This window comes from Filicampus tigris, chromosome 16, assembly GCF_054856515.1.
Source record: "Filicampus tigris isolate MCC_2025a chromosome 16, RoL_Ftig_1.0, whole genome shotgun sequence".
Lineage (NCBI taxonomy): Eukaryota > Metazoa > Chordata > Actinopteri > Syngnathiformes > Syngnathidae > Filicampus > Filicampus tigris.
In genome coordinates this window covers 9,986,592-9,999,654 of record NC_141232.1, presented here as the reverse complement: position 1 = coordinate 9,999,654, position 13,063 = coordinate 9,986,592, and the positions used below count along the sequence as shown (strand labels likewise).

General features: G+C 41.5%; 1 protein-coding gene across 2 annotated transcripts; it reads right to left on the bottom strand.

Moving 5' to 3' along the window:
• Nucleotides 1-1,124: 1,124 nt before the first annotated feature.
• On the bottom strand, nt 1,125-12,848 carry adsl (adenylosuccinate lyase). Of its 2 annotated transcripts, XR_015090167.1 has the most exons (13): nt 12,550-12,848; nt 10,342-10,545; nt 9,976-10,020; nt 9,717-9,796; nt 9,468-9,639; nt 9,332-9,378; nt 8,735-8,825; nt 8,537-8,606; nt 8,238-8,385; nt 7,476-7,656; nt 7,186-7,362; nt 6,953-7,091; nt 1,125-1,687 (listed from the first exon to the last, which is right to left on the bottom strand). XR_015090167.1 is itself a non-coding variant. In XM_086056133.1 (12 exons), exons 1-12 carry the CDS (start codon nt 12,691-12,693, stop codon nt 7,005-7,007), a joined length of 1,446 nt encoding a protein of 481 aa, XP_085912259.1. In that variant the 5' UTR covers nt 12,694-12,848; the 3' UTR covers nt 6,777-7,004. The 2 variants fall into 2 exon arrangements, 1 of the variants encoding a protein (XP_085912259.1); XM_086056133.1 differs by lacking the exon at nt 1,125-1,687 and having other exon boundaries at nt 6,777-7,091.
• Nucleotides 12,849-13,063: the final 215 nt, after the last annotated feature.

Sequence of the window (13,063 nt, the reverse complement as noted above, 5' to 3'; positions counted from 1 at the left end):
AGGCTTGGCATCTATTATCTTCATTAAGGAAAGACTAAATCATATGTATGAATAGAATACTCAGAATCCATCCATCCATTTCATTGAATTTCATCGTTGTCCTCATTAGGGTCACGGGTGAAGTGGAACGTCCAAGAGACAGGATACACCCTGGACCAGTCCCGAGCCAATCGCAGGGCACATAGTAGAAGGTTAACTATAAAACAACTGGACAGCGACGAGCTCTGCCGCCATCTTGTCACCCAGCCTGATATGATGTCACTATGGAATTGCAACGCATTTTCCAAAATGGATCATATGTAAGGAACATTTTCTACAGTCAATTAGGACAAAACCCCTTATTTTAACCAAGGCCATCAGAAGAGAGCAGGTTGGTGTTTGCACCCTACTTAAAAAAAAAAAAAAAAAGTAAATATCACTTTTAATACAAAATTAATTAAATATTCATGTTTGTAAAGAAATTATGGTTCGCTTTTGTTTAAGTAATATTTGACTAATATAAAATGTAATTCGCACAGGCCTCGTCATAGGATTTTTGGGAAACAATGCATCTGCACAGAACAGCCTGTAGCCACACAAAGGAATATTTTGCCCAAAATCACCAAAAATTGACAAAGAATAAGTGTGGTGAGTTCAGGTCCAGTTTTTGTACCCCACCTCTCACCCAAAATGTGCTATTATCTTATTATTGGATACAACCTGTAAATGTGAATATCATATCATTCTATATAACGTCGCTGTCCTGTGAAAAACACCTATCTCCATTTTTTCTTCATTTTCTTATTTTTACCTGAATTATGTTTCCGCATTACAGAAATCGCATTAAAGTGAAAACTAAAAAATGTTCCAAAATTGGAGATAAGTGTTTTTCACAGGACAGCGACGATAAGTAAATAAATATTTTGGACATAAATACTCATGTGAAAGCTATTGTACACAGTCTGTTCGAATAATGAGTACTGACTTCAGTTGATAGGTGCCAAAGAAAAATATTAAATGATCAAAGGCCTACAACACTGGTTGATACATCACAGCGAGTTAGCACAACGCCAGATTCAATTGGAGCAATCTGATTGGCTGTTGAGATGATGGTGACGCCATGGCATATTTCCTACATCACTGTACACATTTCTACAACTCACATTTATTCTTCTGTCAAAAAAAGACCAAACTATCAGAACCAGAAAAGCATTAGCACACCTGTCCTAAATGAGCCACACATAATTAATATTCACAGATCCCTATTCATTTTCCATTCATCTTCATAACACGGATCGCGAGGATAGGACACTTGTACATGCATCAAGTCATACGCTCACCCTCGCACATGCACATGTGCACTCACACAGCAGGGAGAGGAAACTGCAACACAATGATAAGGTCTGAGAACACAATGGGCTCAACAGTGCACAGACAGAAGCCAGGACCAGTTTAGCTCTGAAAGGTCAACAAGCCTCTCCAGGCTTTCATTCAGTTCCCCCAGTTATTATTGTTCCACATTATAATGATTACTCTGATGGCCTTTATTTTGCATCTGTGGGAGACATGCGGAAATACCGGTGAAATATGAAAATGCGGGCCAGCTTGGAGAGGACAGGGGAAAAGGTTCGTTGTTTTGGAGGGAACTTCTTTGACGTCAAGTGGCCCCATGGTCAAGCCCATCCTTGGACAGGAACTGCAGGTTCATCTGAGATCCAATAGTAATGAGCATAATAGATGAATCATTAAACGTATTTATACCATTAGACTATGACATCTTTGAACAAGCAATGCAGTGGTGGCAAACAACTTTCTAAATAAAGTAGCGGTCCGAGAACAGTTCAGGCAGGCTCCAACTCACCCGCCATCCTAAATGGTACAGAAAATGGATGGATGTGACGCAGTATTTATCAGAATGCCTTGTTTCAACTAGTGGGCTTGCGTAGAACATATTCTTGAAAAAAATATGTTTGGGTTGACTTTTCTTTAAGAAAAACAGTGGAAGCTAATTTCACTTAATATGGCAACTCAATCCTGTTCAATGTCGCACACAGAAATTCTCGTTTGAGCCACCATCAATTTTACTGGAAAAGTATACCTCATGTTATATTTACTCATTTTGCTGGCAGTTAAAATGAGTAAGTTTTCCTCCACTGTTGTGGATGGAGCAGGAAGTTAAACTAATTTGCTGATCACTGACTAGATCGGAAGTGTGTCTCAGACCTGGTCATCTATTTCAAACCTTTATAGTGTTTTACCGTTGTAAACTTATAAAATTGCATATCAGAGTTCTGTCATAAAGATGGCAGCGTCCATTTTTGGCCTCATTTGCTATCTGGACGCTTGTGGGGAAAGATGATATAACGTAGTATTCCAATAGCATTGGCACCAATTTAAAAAGATGGCATGACTTCAAAAGGCAGCTTCAGTTTATTTTCAATTAATGTCGCACGCTAGTAAAACTCAGCTGTGCCAACTATTTTCTCTTTCTGAAAAGGCTCCAAGCAATCCAAACCTCTGGGGGGGGCGGTAGGGGTCCAGCAAAACTTGAGAACATGTCGCCTGGCTCTAAAAACAGCATGATTATAAACGGAAATCATTGGCAACGGCAGCCATATCTATTTAGACAAACATTTCTCACCACCTCAAAACCATTTAATCTCCAAATATAATTTTGCAGACGGAGATTTCATGCTAATCTGTAACTAGACTCTTTGTCTGTTTTTATTTCTATGAGCGCGCTCGCCCCGCAGGGCGTCATGGTGCAGTTCCACAACACTGCAAACTACAACAACAAGAATAAACCAAAAAAAAAAATAGCTCGAGAGATAATGAGTGCGTGGATACACGGTGACTTGGTAGTGGGAGGGGAAACCACACTTGATTGTCCATTTACTTTTTGAGCAGCTTGTTAAAAGCTCATTTGACCGCCAGCAACAGCTCCAGTCTCCCACCACCTCTAGCCCTCTGTCTTCCCTTGGCTCTCCTTCTTACGTGATCAACAATAGTCTATTCTGCGATGGACACACACCCAAAGCCAAGGCCACGATGCAAGGGGAAAATGTTGGGTGGTGGCCAACCGGGAGGGACATTGGCTCTCCATTCTGGTCTGGGAACCGAAATCCTGCCTCCACAATGAGGGCAGGGGCGGTGATACGCTATCTGTTTGGCCATCCTACCAATGTCCACAAGATTGGGAAAACCCTGATATCTCATAAAAGCTCATCTTATAGATACATACAATTATAAATATAAATTAGCATGCAAAAATGCAAACTTTTTTTTTTTTTTCAAGAATATGTTCAATGCAAGCCCAGTAGTTGAAACAGGGCATTCTGATGAATATTGGGTTTGTGGAATAAGTGTTAATCCACTCGTTTTTAGCCATCTCTGGGTGGCGGCCATTTTGTCCTCTGTCGACTGAAAACGACATCACAACTGCTCACAACGACCAATCACGGCTCAGATTGAGAAAACAGGTCAGCCGTGATTGGTCGTTGTGAGCAGTTGTGATGTCATTTTCAGTCAACAGAAGACAAAATGGCCGCCCCCAGAAATGGCTAAAGACAAGTGCATTTTGCTGCTTAACTTATGTTCCACAAACGCAAAATTAATCAGAATGCTGTGTTTCAACTCGTGGGCCTGCTGAGAACATATTCTTGGAAAAAATATGTTTGAGTTGACTTCCGCTTTAAGATAAAATAAAGCATAGCACTTGGGCTACCACAATTCTCTCTACTGAGTCTGAAGTAAAGCTCAAAGCTAAAGCTGTTGTCCTTTTCTTCTGTTGTTCTTTTAGGAATTTTGGTAAGCTAATTTAGTTTTCTTTGCTTTGCTTCTGATTGTTGTGAGCTGTTGCGTTTGTAAATGCTTTGCTTGTGTGAAGCGAATCGAAGCCTAACCTCCCCCAGATCGTGCCGTACCATTCGAATCGGATGGACTTTTCATTGGAGTGTGATGTTGATTCGTCGCTAATCACTCTTTTGTTTTTTGCTAGATTTTTCTGGGGGACGATATCAGGAGTGACTAATCGACGTGGACTCAACTTTCATCACACTATCCATCCATCCATTTTCTGTCCCGCACATCCTCACTAGAGCTGTGGTCGAGCCTATCCTATATCCTATGGGCAAACTAGCAAAAAAAAAAAAAAAAAAAAAAAGATTTTCCAGGGTTGGAGCAGAAAGTCTGGAAGTGCAGCGATTAAGTTCTACGCTTACTTACATCACTCCAACTGTATAGGGAGCCCGCAAGCAAAAAAAAGAGCCCGTTTACTTCTTACGGCAGCTTTAAAATGCCTGGTTATTGGAGCACCAAAAGGCCCCACTTTCTCATGCATCCTAACACACACGCATTTACATGACTACAATACAGGCTCTTATCACCAAAGTCTAAAAGGTCGACCTATAGCCGTTAGTCACTATCGTGACAATCTGTTGGCCGTGAGTGCCACAGAGGGAGCCCCACACTTGCACACACACACGTGTGCGCCTCTAAAAAGGCCAGACTCGCTTCACTGTCTGATAACATAACATACTGTAATATCTGCCGGGCCCTATCTGCAGCAGTCAGCCTAATTATATGATTATCCCTTGTCTGATTGCGCCTTAGCGGCCTAGACGAGGGCGGGCCTTTGTGTGGCTGGATGGAATGCGGTGCGCTTGGCATTTTTCAGCAAAAGGGCATCTTTATCGAAAGCCGCCGCCACGAGGACTGTAGGGTGAGATCACGGCTGCTGGTGCCCACTCTTCTTCTTTTCTCTCCTCTACGCTTCGTCCATCGTCACCCTAGGACTTGCTTAATATGTCAGCTGCTTCTATAGGCCTCTCTATCTAATGCTTTCACTTCTGGACAATTCAATCTCTATTCTGCAAGCCGGCCCCTCCTCCCCCACAACTCAACCTCCTAATCGTGCTCCCAAACTCTGACACCCCCCCCCCCCCATCCTCTCTAAGCCTTCGAAATTTGGCAGAGGCAGCTTTCTTGCAGATAAAATGGTCTTTCCAGGTGGAATGTGCAGGATTTGGCTCTGTGATGATAAGACACGACAGGTTGCAGTGTAAGGGTGAAGCGGATTGGTTAAGGGGGCCTGCAACGGTATTGGATAGCGGACTTGGAAGCGAGTCCTCCATCGCTTGATAGGACCGTTGCTTTTGTTTCTGGTCAAGGGAGTTGCGCCCGAGCAGGTGTTAGGAGAGATTAGAGTACAAGCACAGAAGCCAAGTCCACTACTTGCTCCTTGCTGAATCCAAGTCAAAAGCAACAAGGCGGGCGTCACATAAAACATGTTCCCCGCCATTACAATAAAGGACCCAGACCTTTTGCTGACATTTACATCAAGGGCCTCCAAGACTTCGCACATCGCTACTGGCGATTTTATGAGTTTTCTTTACTTTATTGAGGCCTTTTATTCTCCGTAATGAAAACAGCGGGGTTGGGGGTGTTCTGGCACCAGCGGACTCCCTCTGAATTCCTGTGTATGAGTTGCTGTATAATTTCAGAACATTTTGTCATTTTAACAGCCCCTAGGCAAGATAGAAAACTCTTTAACTCTTCTTCTTTTTTTCTTTACTATCGTCACCATTTGAGGTGAACTCCCGGTTGCTAAAATTGGGTTTTGAATGATATGTCAGCTACTGTACAAAGTTGCATTTCAGAGTCTGTTTCTTATGCAAAGGTGCAAAATAAAACAAATGCACTGGAATCAGATGCAGTGAACAAGCTAGTCTTAAGTGTAAGTAGAACATCAGCAGCCAGACTGCTGCAGAATACTGGCAACTGATGGCTCTTGAGAAATTCCCATAGAATTCCAGGCTGTGCCCGCACGTCAAAGCCCCCCTCTAGTCCTCACGCAGCACGGAGTATGTGAAAGAATGCTGTCAGGAAGGAGTGGTACACTGGGGGCCAAGTATTCTCTTTATAAACTGGGCCTCCGCATAAGCCCCGAGTGAATTTAAAAATGCAACAATAAAATAAGTATAAATACAAAATTAATACATCATTTGGTTACAGTGTCAAAATAAACAGAGAGTTTGATTAAATAATTACTGTGGGAGCTCGTTCCTCCCCACCCTCCCCCCACTTAAACAGGCCTAACAAATGTTACAAAATATGGTCTTCACTCAAAGTACTTTCACATTTTCTCAACACAGAACCCCTGCTGGTCAGCACTGAAATTGCCCGCACAGCATTGTTCTAGCTACTATTATTGTATTATTTTAGGAAAACCTCTGGGAAAATCAATTACCAGTTTGAGCTGTATTTCTATTATGTAGATTATGTACGTAGTTGTTCTCATTACGTTAGTCGGAAACATTTTTCCTCTGCTGTTCCCCTTCATCTATTGTCCAGCCAGCTGACAGATGGAGGGGAGGAAGACCAAGGGTAGACATTTCCTGGTATTCTTTGACTATGCACTAATCATGACATTATTTCATACTCCACAGAAAATGCATCATAAGGATAGAATTAAAGGGCTTGGTTTGGGGTATCAAATAGGTCGAATTATTAGTTTGTTAACTAATTGTACTATTACAGATGTTGTACTACACTGTATACATAATGAAATTAAAGTGCTACTTTATAGGGGAGAAACTTGCCAAGAGACTAATGGTTAAATGGTGCCACCATGTGTTCATTTGTGTTACTGCACCATGCAGTTCCTTCTGTGTGTTCATTCGGGTTTACCGAGGCACCAATCAAAATTAATAATAGCTCAGCATCTTGTAAATACATGCTCTAATAAATGAAAGAACCGTGGCTCTGTTTCTTAAAATATCACATACAACAACAAAGCATAATATTCATTCTTTTACTTTAATGGCATTTTAACTTTAAGAAGTCATGAAAATAATCCCTGATTTATCATGTTAAAACATCCACCCACTATCCGAACCGCTTATCCTCACGAGGGAACTATTGAAGACAAATGATTCATGGTCATCTGAGCTTAAGATCAGAGTCATGATCTTACTTAAAGTTATGTTGTCTTCACCATGACGTCACTTCGGAAATGTGTTGACATGTTAGAGCTCAAGGTCAATCTTGACGTCCATTTTGGAGTTGTACGGCTCCAGTAGAGGGCGCACCTCTTCTGACAGGAATCTGGCAACCTGGAGGAAGACAACGGTAAATAAAAACAAGTCATTGCAGAGACTTGACAACACCAGGAGGATGCTCTATCACATAATGAAAGTTTTAGTTTACCTGCTGGGGAGCACGACCAATAAAGGTCTTGGGGTCTAGTATGGCATCCAGTTGCCCCAAAATGGGAGCAAAGTAAGGGTCAGCCTGCACTCTAGACAGCAGGTCATTATCGCCGCCCTCCTGTTTGACCACAGCTGCTGCCTCCTGAGACAGCACGCGGATCTTCTCATGGCAGTCCTGAGAGGACAGTAAACATAATTCTTATTGACAACTGATGGATGGGGAACCATGTTTCCATACACGCTATGGGAATTATCACTGATGAGCATGATAGCATAGTGCCGGCGTACCTGTCTGTTGCCTCCGGCCTTCACCATGGCCATAATGATGTTCTCAGTTGCCATGAAGGGCAGCTCATGGCGGATGTGTCTTTCAATGACTTTGGGATAGACCACCAGGCCCTCTGTGATGTTCTGCAGAGTGCTGAGGATGATGTCAGCAGTGAGGAAGGACTCCGGCAGGGAGATCCTCCTATATGACAAAGAGTAAGTGAACGATCATTACAATCATCCAAAACCGACTGCTGCATAAATTAGTCAGGGGTCAAATGCTTTGTTACTGTATTTAAGTCGTTTTTCAGGTAGCTGTACTGTACATGAGTATTCATTTTTCCTGTTTAATCCCAATATTTTAAAGCGGTAAAATATGTCAAATGCATGTAATTTATTTTAAAAATTAAAAATAATTCTCAATGTTATATTGTATCATTTAGAATTAAACTATAACTAAAATATAATTTATTAAAATAAAAATGTTACATTTAACATTTTTATTTTCATAAATTTAGTAATGATTTATTTTACTACAATGTATCTGTTATTATTATAATTTTTTTTTATTATTATTGACAATTACTCAGTTAACACGAGAAATGAATACAAATACATAGAAAAAATTTAAGAAAATGTTAATGCCACATATATTACAAGACTCTGAGTAGTGTAGATGCTAAATGGGCCAGATTAAAGAATGGAGCACGTAATATGTTGCCCGCAGTCCATACTTTGCTCATCCTTGATCTAAATAGAATCTCAATCTCATGTGAGGCTGACCTGTTGGCACTATCATCCAGCGTGCGCTCCAGCCACTGCACTGAGGCCGTCTGCAACGGGTCAGCCATCAGCGCCACCAAATGCCGGGCCAGGCTACAGCAACGCTCAGCACGCATTGGGTTCCTCTTGTACGGCATAGCACTCGAACCTGCGTGGGGGAGAGAAGTGGCAATGTCGTCATGCTGTAGGTGCTAGTTTTGCAACCTCTGTTTCAGGCTATGAAACAAATCTCTTTGACTTTCTGGGCCAAATACACACATTTGATTGTTTGTTGTTAACATACGAGTGAGTGACTGTACCAATCTGTTCTTTCTCAAAAGGTTCCTCAATCTCTTTCAGGTTGGCTAGTAGGCGGATGTCCGTGCAAATCTGTGGAAAAATACACCACATCTGACATTGGCAAACACATTTACTGTGGGGAAGAAAAAACAAAAAAAGACACGATATCAGGAAACACCACTAGAGGGAGGCATTTCTCTAAGGGTGTACTACATTACCTTATGAACGGTTGCTCCTAAACTGGCAAGGCTGGATAGAGAGTCTATGTCCACTTTACGGCTATATGTCTGCCCAGTCACCAGGTAGGCTCTATGTAGAGCAGGAAGCAGGTGATTAACAGCCTCAACATCTCAACTCCACAAATGCTTGCCTCTCTGTGTTGCTATATTACTATTGTCATTAATCTTGTTATTAATGTGGTTGTAGTTTGGGGTGGAAGCACACATTCAGGTGTGCAGCTATAATATTATATTTTGCCATTCTCATACGGCTAAATTCCAAAATATTGAAATGGCTCTTAGTACCATAGATTAGGAGTGAATGGTGCACTTCACTCCCTTGCCTCTAGAGGGCACACAATTTAGTTTTTGGTGGGTGGGTGTGTGATGCAAGATTTTTTTTTCTTTTTACCTTTGTAAGGCACAACAATATGGCATTTATTTTTCCAAAATACTGACATTGAATAATAACATTCAGGCATACGAAGGAGGTATGTATCTATGAATGTTTGCAATTTGGTGACGATCAAAATTATAAATGTCGACAGCCAGTCAATTGTCCAAATGTACATAATGAAGTACATACACACAACTTACCTTTTAAATGCAGCCATCTCTGTCACCAACCTGTCCAGCTCTTCCACCTAATAGAAAATAAATCATCCAACATTCTACACATGACCACAATGTGTTCAATATGCTTGTGTAGGTAATTTCAATGCAAATGTTTTACCTTGTCGTGGTCTCCCTGAAAGAGCTGCAGGAAACTGGCCTGAGTGCCAGTGGTCCCCTTGACCCCGCGGAAACGTAGGTCATCGCGGGCTCGCTGCAAATTCCGCATGTCCATGGCCAAGTCCTGCAGCCACAGGCATGCTCGCTTTCCGACCGTGGTCAACTGGGCCGGCCTGCAGGTGGGAAAGGCTGCGGTGAGGTGGGGAAGAAGACTGTGTATGCAGTGAAGAAAAACAAAGAACAGACTTACTGGTAATGCGTGAAGCCGAGCGTGGGGAGGTCGGAGTACTTCTCGGCAAAGTTTGACAGTCGGTCAATGACTCTTGCCAACTGTCAAAATAAGAAAAACAATCCCACACATGAATTCAATGTGACAATATGAAAGAATAAAAAAACGTTTGCGGTGTTCTGCTTCAAAACATCTGAGAGCCACAATTTCTAAATGACAAATTGTGCTGATTTAATTGGATGGATGGGTGCACATTTGTGGCAATACAGCTGAGCCTCACCTTGGGTAAGAGGATGTCGAATCCATCACGCAGCATAATCAGATCCTGAGGAGGAAGAGCAAAACATGTTGAGGAGCATGTGGTGGAACGCATGCTGGGGGTCACTTTTATGAACACATGGCGCTCTCTGAAATCATATTACTAAGAAAGTTATTAAGATATTTTCTTTGCTCACATTCACAACCATGGACAATTTAGAGTCGGGGTGTCAAGCTGAGGGAACGTGGGGAAAAGGCTCACAAATGTGGGGCAGTCATGCGAAGTATGATACACCACAGTGCCCGTTCTAGAGCACAGCATCAACAAATTATCATTTTTAAATATATGCGTGCAATTTTTGAGGGATTTGAGCTTGGTGGTCATTACGGTGTTGTCTCCCACGTAGCAGGATGTTGCTCCCAGGTGGATGATAGGCGCGGCGGTGGGGCAGCAGTGAGCGAAGGTGTGCACGTGAGCCATCACATCGTGCCTGAGTTTACGCTCCTCCTCCGCTGCCATGCTGAAGTCGATGTCCGCTGCGTGGCTCTCCATCTCCACAATCTGCTCGTCCGTGATGGGCAGACCCAAAGCCTGAGAAGGAGAGCAACGGAGGCGAGAGAAACGAAGATGATATTTAATAGAATGGCATTTTTAAGTCATTCATAAATTTGTAATAATCTCATCAATCATGATATTAGAACAGGGACATTACCATCAATGAGGTCATATGTCATCGCTACTTCTAATGCATGGGAGTCTTTGAGGATTTAGTCAAACTGCGTTTATGTATATTTTATACCCTGCCATTTGTTATATTTTTAAATGGTTGTTTTTCAAGGGCTTGTTCAATATAGGGGCAAGCCCGGATTTAAGAGTTGCATGCCTTCAGAAACAACTATGGTAATGCTCTGCTTTCACACATTCTATGCTCTGTTTTTTTTCCTCAATAAGAATCAGCAGGTTGGAGTTACGCATGCGAACTGCCATGTTCATTTTTTATTGTGAAGGGTGCTCTGAGCCTTGGCTGTTCTGTTCTGACTTTATGGTCTGCCATTTAGCTGCTTTTCATGTATAATTTGTTCTGGGGATAAAGATTTCTTTATGGGGGGTGCTGGAGTACTTTATATCAATAATTGCTCATTTAATTTCCAGATCTCTGATCAAGGAAATGTCTTTGAATGTCAACCCCTATTTTATGTGCGTGCTGAATGGCAGCAAGCAATGTGGTTCCAATTACCAGTTGTTTCAGCATTTGTTAACAACTGTTTAAAATGTGGAAAAGACTATCTCTGCTATTGATCTGATTATCTGTTGTGTCTTTCCACATTGTAGAGAGGCATGTGACGTCTTTGTGACATGACGTAATATCCTGATTAGATTGGCAGCATTTTTGTTAAATTACAGCAGCCATGTGATGGATAGAACTATAAAATAGATTAACCGGGGAAATGGACACCACCCCTAAAACCATTTGCTACTTCAAGCCCTGGCTTGTTAAAGGTCAGTATGTTTCTGGGTTCTCATGGAGCACACAAATTACATTAATCACAAATAGGTCAACAAAGTTTAGCTCTGTTGAAGCGCCATTCATTTGAGCAATAGCAAGCTGCTGTCTCCTGTTACCAACACATTCTCTGCACACCATTTTTACACACGGACCACAGAGCAGACAGCCCAAGCTGTGTTAACTCAAAAAGAAAGTCTGAACGTGCAAGTATGGACTGTAATTAGCTCTGATAAGTGTCTATACAGTAACAGGTCATGTGAGGGGATGCATGTGAGCCTGGGCCTGCCACTTGTTAACATCAGGTCTTCAATATGATCAATGTAGTCACGCTGTTTTAGGCTTATAATTGCATTACAGTACTTTTATTGCAGCCAACATGCATTCAAGAATGAAGAAACTTGTTCAAAACATCTCTGTGGTACTCACTAACTTCATAACTATTAAATGTATGACTAAAACGATTTTTTGAAAGAAAGAAAACAAATATCAGCAACTTCAGTGATTGTTGACCCCGAAATGTGAGGCTCGCGTAGGCAATAATTTCAATCGAAAATGTCAACTGAAATGGTCCACTTTAGAAAATATTTGCACAGCTAAGCTTTTGACAATATCACGTGAGAATGCTTTCCATTGGAGCATCAATTAAACGGTGCCAGTGTCCATATAGAGTAGTAGACTTTCCATATTGCTGAGCAAATTCTACAATTATTTTACAAATGTACTTTGCAAGAGTATCAACATGCTCATATGTAAAACTATATCTTTGTGAGATGCAATTAAAGAATAGCAGACAATATGTGAATTTACACTGGTACATTTGATTAAATCGATTGCATTTAACGTATGCTGTTGTATAAAAATTACATACTCTCTAAGTGAACCAATACAATGTTGTATATAAAACGAGAGTGCAGTAGTGTGTAGCTGTCAGCAGAAGCATATGGTGTGGGGCTCCTGGAAACTATTTTTAGAGCAAAGAACTTGATCTGCCTTCGTGAAGGACGATATATTAACACAAATATAGTAGATGCATTATACATAGTTACAGCAACGGTAGGTTGTCATTGTCCAGCGACAAAATGCCAAACCTTTTCAGCCTTAGCAAGGTAGATCCACAGCTTTCTCCAGGTTGTGAACTTCTTCCTATCACTGAAGTTGTACGCCATTTCCTTGCTGGCATATCTTGACACCAGCGGGGAACGATACTTCATGAATTCGTCAGCTCCGGCCATGATTCTCAACTGGAGTTATGCTCCCTCAAGATGTTTAACAGACTCCTTTTCACGAGCACAAATGCTAAGTAAGTAGACTAGCCGTAGCCTCTTTCTCAATTTGCATGCGGTGTTACGACACTGTGAGCCGCTGTACGGCGCGTGTTTTGTGACAATTGTAGCGACATACGGCAGAGGGGTGTGGTTGACTTAAATAAACTTACGTACTCACAATATTAATAAACAAAAGATGATAATGTGCAAATATCCTGTTTTTTCTTTATGTATGTTTAGATTCTCAGTCATCAATGTGATCTGCAAAGCTAGAATCGAAGCAGATGGACTCTTCTTGTTTGTTGAGTTTGTAGTTGTTTTATTTTCTCTTTTGCCG

Excerpts from the sequence above, each read along its gene's own strand:
- adsl (XM_086056133.1), bottom strand. The coding sequence starts at position 12,693 with ATGGCCGGAGCTGACGAATTCATGAAGTATCGTTCCCCGCTGGTGTCA. Across the intron at positions 8,386-8,536 it reads TTTTGAGAAAGAACAGATTG|GTTCGAGTGCTATGCCGTAC; the intron begins GTACAGTCACTC and ends TCCCCCACGCAG. Across the intron at positions 7,363-7,475 it reads AGGCCGGAGGCAACAGACAG|GACTGCCATGAGAAGATCCG; the intron begins GTACGCCGGCAC and ends CTGTCCTCTCAG.